The sequence below is a fragment of the Buceros rhinoceros genome, unplaced genomic scaffold, assembly GCF_000710305.1.
Source record: "Buceros rhinoceros silvestris isolate BGI_N320 unplaced genomic scaffold, ASM71030v1 scaffold29814, whole genome shotgun sequence".
NCBI lineage: Eukaryota > Metazoa > Chordata > Aves > Bucerotiformes > Bucerotidae > Buceros > Buceros rhinoceros.
The window spans coordinates 10,108-17,443 of NW_010410483.1; the positions used below are offsets into that span (position 1 = coordinate 10,108).

The window sequence follows — 7,336 nt, forward strand, 5'->3', positions numbered from 1 at the left end:
GCCCTTTCTTGAAAGAAGTGGGAAGACACTCCGTGCCCCTACGCTTGTTCGTCTGCACGTTGACATTATGTGTGTACAAACACCTGACCTGCTTCTCTTGGGGAAAAATGCAAGAACCTGAGCCCTGCAACACACATCTGCTCCCCGGGAAGCCTGCTGGCTCGCAGCCCGGCAAGGATAGCTGTCCGGCTGCCCAAGGGGCTGCGCTGGGGCTCTGTACAGCTCTCACAGGTCTCTGTGGAGTCTGATGACCACCAGAGCCCATTGGAGACTTCAACAGGGACAGAGGAAAGCCTGAAGGGAAGAAAACCCCTGAGATTTCAGTCCCTGTGAAACACTGCAAGGCTACAAAGGCCTTGTGTTCTTCGCATGTTGTAGTTACCCCGGGCATCAGTCATGGCATCCGCTCTGTGATTTTCTTACGACATTCAGGCTTCGCACTCTCATCTGCCAGCCCTCCCTACAACACCCAGAGATGTTGGATGCAGGTCTTCCAAGGGACGTGACTCTGGCACTGCAAGGGAGGCTCCTGCACTAGGTGGGAAGGGGTTCCTTTGTCTGCTCCTGCGGAGGGAACCATCCCTGAGAGGGCTGTTTGCAGTCTGGGTCTTCTCATCTGCAGCTGAGATTGTTTCTTACGGATGCAAAGCCTGTGGAGATGGCACTGGACATGGCACTGGGACATGATTTGAGCTGGAGAGTTGGAAATTATCATCCCATTCATCCCTGCTAATAGACCTAGAGCCTAACACCAGCTTTTCAACTTTTTTCCAGCTGTGTAACTGCTCCCAGTCAAGCCTGGGCACAGATCAGTGCTGGAGGACGTGCTGCCTGTGTCCCGATCTTTCGTTAGCATTCGTCACTCTCTGTTGAAGATGACCCTCCACATTCCTATTGCTCAACTTTTCCATCCGTGTTGTAGAAAGGTTTCCCTTGGGGGACCACTTTCAGTTTCCTGAGGGAGATGTCTTCTAATGAGTGCCCTTGGGGCTTGCCTGCAGCTTTTGGGCTGTGCAGTGTTACTGTCAAAACTGTGGGGGGTTGTTTGTTCGGTTGTTCGTTTGATCGATTGATTGATTGTACCTGTCTCCAGTCCTATAGATACTCTACAGAAGCCTCTGTGAGAAGAAGTAAGGCACTTCCTTTTGTCTGCCTGACCAGTAAGACTTTCTGCTCTTTCATACTCCACTGTAGTGACAGAAGGTCGCTCAACGGCAAGATCTTTGAATATTTATCTGTTCTCCAGCAGGAGGACAGTTTCCTCCATGGCTTTTGGTTCCAGGTTTTTACAGTTTCAAGTCAGAGAATGTCACGCTAATTCCAGCTGAATCTCACTGGTTCCCCAGCATACACTTGACAGGAGACACGGCTGACATCACAAAAGGAGAGTTACTGAGCTGCCTCATCCCTGAGCCCTGAAGGGATATCTTTAAGGTGGTGCTAGGAGACTGGAATTATCTTCCCTTTGAGGGTGTCTGGGACAAACAAAGAGTGCAAGACTCACCAGGGTCTCCTGCTGGAAATCTGCCTTCTGAGACTTAAGCTCTAGAATAGATTCACATGCTTTGAGTGACTGAAGTTCCCCAAGGCAGGAGATCTGAGATGATCTCAGAGCTTTTTTTCAGGATATGGGCAGGGCCGAGGTCAATCCCTCAGTCTCCCACGACAGCTACAATAGCTTCTTGCTGCCAGACCAAAGCTGGTGCTCCCTTTCAGATGTGCTCTTGATCATAGAGCAGAGACCCACACACCGAATGCCCCTTCCCCACCCTTACTTCTACTGGGGACAACCAGGGACGTACAGGAACACCATAAATGAGAAGATTTATGTTCACTACAGCAGAAGTCGCTGCCCTCAAGTTTTTGCTCTTCATCTCCCTGTGTTTTCAGACTTCCCTGCTCTCCAAGGGACCTGTTGTCACAGGGGGCTTTTAATCCATATGTTGTCCTCTCGTGTGTCTGCTTTCTGAGCTCAAAACAACACGGACTCTGTGATAAAGATTGCCTTTTGTTGTTGTTTTCCTGGTTAATGACCAGTAAGACTCATCCTAAATTCCCGTTAAAGGACATTTCTGAGTTCTGATAAATCAAGGGAGTAGTCAACTTTCATTTTTTTTCCCTAACATGGTACTTCCAGAGAAGTCTACTGGTACTAGCTGGGCAAGTTCAGTGGGCAGGAGCCTCTTAGTATTTTATTCTCTTAGGAGAATCTTAGTATTGTCAGTCATGACAGCGAGGGGAATAAAAATGTTACAGAGCCCTAGGAGGGCCAGTTTAGAACAAATAATTGCTTTCTTGGCTTGCAGACAGCCCTGTTCCCAAGCACCCTGGGCAGTAATAGCATTTGGTCAGGATTGTTAATCAGAAATGGAAAAATACAGCACAACTAATCTCTAGGGCTGCCAAGTAAGACGTGCACATGTGATACCAAGAGACCTGGAACTTCCGGGAGAGGGATCATGCAGTTCAGAACGGTGGCCGAGGACTGTGGAAACCTACTGCCTTGTCAGTGTGCTGACACTCCTCGCCCCTCCTGTGCAGGCTCACCCAGCAGCTCAAGCTCTCGCAGGGCCACAGAGGTTGTTCTGTGCTCGTGTTCCCGATCAGTACCCGTAACTGAAAGGCAGGCGAGCAGGATACGCAGAAGATAAATGAAGCACAACCTCTGTCTAGTGTGACAGGGTCAACAATCAGGCTGTTACTAACTGTAGCAGCTGTCCTAGATCAAAGAGCTTGCACTGTTCCCCGCCCGCAGGTTTTTTTTAGGATGGGGCTACAGCACCAAGTACGTGTCCTGCTCGTAACCCTGCACCCGGCAATTATTTCTGGACCTTTTTTTGAGGAGAGTTTGCTGGTTCAGAGGAAATAGGCCACGACTCCTAGGAGCCTGGCAGGCAGGTGTTTCCTGTGATACCCAGAAACACCCCAAACTGACAAAGTGAACAATCACCCCAACACAAGACTGATGCTAAGTGCCAGTCCTTTCACACATACTTATTGTTCTCCAGCCTTTTTGAACAGCCAGGGTGACTGAAGGTATCTTGATTTAAAGATATGACTGTACAAACAGTCCACGGCTGTTTTTGAGCATGGTGTGGAGAAAATCCCTGTGCTGGGAGGTCACAGGAAACTTTCCAGAAAGCAGCAGCTTTCTGTGGCTGCGAAAGCCACTCACTGTTTGGATAAATTAAGCTGTCAGGCTTACTGTGCTTGTGCCTTCCCTCACCAACACTGCCACGGGAGGTAGCGGAGAGAAGGGAGCTGTGCCACTGATCTTGGGGGAGAAAACAAAGGTGCCACAAGCTGCTGTTTTTTGCGTGTTTGGTGAGTGGGGCTTGAAGGCTCATAGACACAGATCTGTCACGGCAGTGTAAGAGAAATCCTCCTCCAGCAGCTGCTCGGCTTAGTCATCCATCCATTTGAAAAACAAACAGCAAGGTAAAAGCAACGCCTCGTGCTCTTCACTGGCTGTTCAATGCATGTTTAGGGGGGACAAACACTTCATGGCCTAACAACTAGAAGCAGCTGGAGGGAATTCCACCTCACTGGAGGGAGCCAGGCTGCTGTCCCGACGAGCTATCACTCGCTACGGTGCTCAGCTGCGTGCTGCGGCTCCCACGTTTGTAAAACTTCAGATGATGCAAACCCTCCCATCTCCTCAAGGACAAAATGCAGCACTAAAACGCTGGGTGGTGCAGATGAAAACACATCCAGTACACCCGTGTCTCACTGCTGGCGTCTGCTTCAGTGCCCGGAGCAGCGTCACAAGCCCTGTCAGCTGTGGCAGGAGGACAAAGCACTGGGTATGGTTTGGAGGCGTGCTCAGGTGTTGGGACAGAGGTGACTTTACAGGACTAGGGCTGCCTCCACAACGGCAGGCTCTGCCCGCCTCTGCGTGCTCGCTGATGCTGGTTGATCTCTGCAGGAATACACAAACACGCTTCCTTGTGTGAATCCTCCTGTAAATAAATGCCTGTAACAGAAACAGGTTGTTGGGAGCGAGTAACAGCGATTGGCTTTGTCTTTACCCTGGGGTCTGAGAGGACATTTACAGGCTGTCCTCCGAGTTCCACCAACCAAAATTCAAGCTCCTTTGATTTAGCCTCTAGGGCTGTAATCTGGCCTTTGCTGTGTAAGTCACAGCACGACATTTTGCTGATCTTGTAGTCGCAAGGCCACGGTCAGTGGTGATGTCAGGCTGAAAAGGTTAAACCCTGTTTCCCTTTTTGCCACTGTTCAGCTTTGAGTCATTTTGCTGCTGCACAGCTGAGAGAGGCTGGACCTTATGGCGGGGTGGGGGGGGAGCTCAGTTTTGGCTCTCACTTTGGTGCGCTGGGGCCTGACCTGTCCAGGCGGGGCCGTGGCTGGAGCACAGACTTTGTGCCAGTCTATTGTTGTCTGGCAATAATTAAGGTAGCAGGCTTGTACCATTCTCCCAGTCTCCTTAGAAGCAGCCCCTGAATTATGTTCCAAAGAATGGGCACAAACACATTGTTCACCTGGATACCACCCACACTAAATGGAACACCTACTCCGGAATACAAATATTTTAAAAAATACCCACCTAAAGTCATTGAAACATAATTATTAAAACCTTTTATGTTCCTCTACAGTACAGTGTAAACTGTTCCTTTCAATTAAATTTCGAAATACACTAGATTACATCATTTAAATAATCGCGAACTGTTAAGTTCACTGTTGGTGGCAGCGGAGCTCTATTTACATACACTTCTGAGATACTTCGGATGCAGCGTTATGTTCCAGTCCCTAAGTCGGTTAGACAACAGACTTCCAGTGGGAATATACTGCCCTTCCACAGGTTCTACACATATTTGAGGTGTTTGTGTCAGAGAGCAAGAACTCCTTTTATTCTTGTTGCTTTTTTTTTTTCTGTGTGCATGCAGCTGACTGAGCAAACTGATACCTACTTGATTTGGATTAAAGATGAAAGTCCTTTCCCGTTACAAGTTTTTGACTGAATATGCAGAGGTGAATAATGAAACACAATCCTTAGGAGTAGCAGTGAAAAACATAATTTTCTCCAACTTTCCTCCCCTGTTGCATAATACTGCACCTTATTTTGACCCTGACTTTACCTAATGCTGATGAAATATAGTCAATGGTAGAAACCTCTCTCATTTTGTCAAGACTGGCTTTCAACACAACCCATGCAATGGCAAGCGTCACACATCATTCTCCTGCAGTGCAACATTAACAAGTTAAACTCAGTCTTTTCCTCCAGAGACGTGCTCCTCAAGGCAAGCCCGTCTCTGTACGTCCATCAGCCACAAACAAGTTGTGAGTCCTGAGGCTGGAGACCAGAATTCGGCTGTGGTGCTCGCTTCCAGTGCTGCTAAGTCTTTGTGGGCCAGGCTCCAAACTGTGTGGTCCATGCAGCAGCGCAAGTTCAAGCCACAGAGGCTCTTGATGGTCCTTGCACGTGGCACTGGTCAAGCCAAGTCTCCCTGCATGCTGCCCACGCAGGACTCAGGGCCTGGTGTGAGGGGTGCTAATCATGATGTTGGGCAGCGCGTTCCGTCGCTTCTTCCAGGAGCCCAGCTCCCTTGAGTACCGCCGGATCTGCCTGAACCAGTGATGAGTCCGTGCCCGGTCACTGTCCCGGAACACAAATGCCTCCCGCCTGATCTCAATGAGCTCAAAAGTGTCATCGCAGTCAGGATCAGTGGAGACGATGCAATTACTCAGCCTCAAGGGCTCCCTGAGCAAATGGAACTTCCCGTTATTTTTGTCCCTGATGAGTACCAGCACTGCATCCTTCACAGGCCCTGGCTCAGCTGATTCCAGGCTGGACTCAGACACGCGCTTCATGTTCACCAGAAGGAGGACCTGCATGTTCTGGAATTTCAGCGTCTTGCTGCCTTTCTTCACCCACTGGCCATCAGGGGGCTGGGCCAGCTGCAGAGACCCCTCCATCACAAATCGTGTTTCCTCCCGCAGCCAACCTACGGTTTTGAGAGCAGTTTCTCTCATCTCAATGTTGATGACTTCCCTCTTCTTCTTGCTGTCCTGGCGAAAGGATCGGAGGGTCCATGTGTTCCCCTCCTGCTTGGTTTTCATGTTGATGTGCTCCAGGTGTGACTCAATGCGGCTCTTGGCCTCCCGCAGGCTGCCGTGGTCTGGGTGGTACTCAGTGGTGGCCTTGATGATTCTGCTGAGCAGTAGCGGGTACTTGGTGACTCTTTGCAAAGGGGCCATCAGGAAGGACCTCAAGTTCATCCGCCGCAGTGCCGTGTTGTCGTTCTGGGACACATTGAGGAATATTCTGCAAGGATTTAAGAAGAGAGATTGAAATCTGCAATCCCAAATGAGCAGCGTGGTGCTGTCAGCTGCTGGGCACTGCAGCCCCCCGCCTCTGCCTTTAATGCCTTGTGAATTCTGTCTTCTCAAAAACTAACAACAATTTCTGCAGCTGTGCTCAGCTGCAGAGCAGTGATGAGGTGCCTGGGACACGAGGACGTTACATCCTAGCAGTCTTCTATTAAACCGTTGTAAAACAACGAGGGTGTGATCTTTCTCCGGCACATGCTGATGCAGACTCAAGGCAGATACACCATCTGACATCAGATTACATTAATTCGAGCTCCTTTCATCATTAGATTACAAAGGACTCTAAAGAGCCATCTGGGACCCTCATCATTTTGAGCTGTTGCAGAGGAAAGAGAAGTGACTTGCCTGATGTTGCCCAATGAGCGTGGGGAACAAATTCAAGTCATGCACGCTTCGCACAGCGGCTTTCCCCCATGGAAATGCAAACCATGCTCTGGTGCAGAGACTGAGAGCTGCTCTCAGCTGAGTGTTACCAGGTGGCAGGCCAGTGCACTGGTCAGTGGGAAATGCTGCCACCACAAAGTACAGAATACAGCTGGGGAGCAACTGGCTGCCTCAGTGGAGATATCAAGGACTGAGTATCTTTTGGAGAATAAATTACTGTCCTCACCCAAAGAGAGAGCAGTTCATCACTGAAGAACATTAGCATCCAAACTTTGATCTACCTGAGCTGACAAAGGCATCTCTCTCAGCCTGCTGCCTTCCTGACCCCAAAGCCTGCAAGAATACACTCATCCCTTTCCTCACCTGAGCAACTCTTTCTCCTTCTCCAGTGCGTTGAGCATGTTCACAGAGGAGGACTGCTGAAGACAGTAGGTCTGAAAGGCTGGCAGCATGTTGACGAACTCTAGAAATACTTCACCGATGCACACGGTCATCAGGTCAACATCACCCTGCAAGCATGCAACACAGCCCCTGCTGGGTTAGTTCAGGAGAGGCACAAGCATGGAGCCTGCGTTCAGTCCTACCAGCACGAACCTACCGCAGC

At 49.7% G+C, this 7,336-nt stretch overlaps 1 protein-coding gene across 1 annotated transcript in view; it reads right to left on the reverse strand.

The window, feature by feature from the left end:
• Positions 1-5,487: 5,487 nt before the first annotated feature.
• Positions 5,488-7,336, reverse strand: part of LOC104493034 (myosin-M heavy chain-like) — a 5,718-nt gene continuing 3,869 nt past the window's right edge. Inside the window, exons 4-5 of the mRNA XM_010135648.1 lie at positions 7,096-7,241; positions 5,488-6,283 (exon numbers count right to left, since the gene is read on the reverse strand). Coding sequence (XP_010133950.1) covers positions 5,488-6,283; positions 7,096-7,241 — 942 coding nt within the window. The remainder of the gene's footprint in view (positions 6,284-7,095; positions 7,242-7,336) is intronic.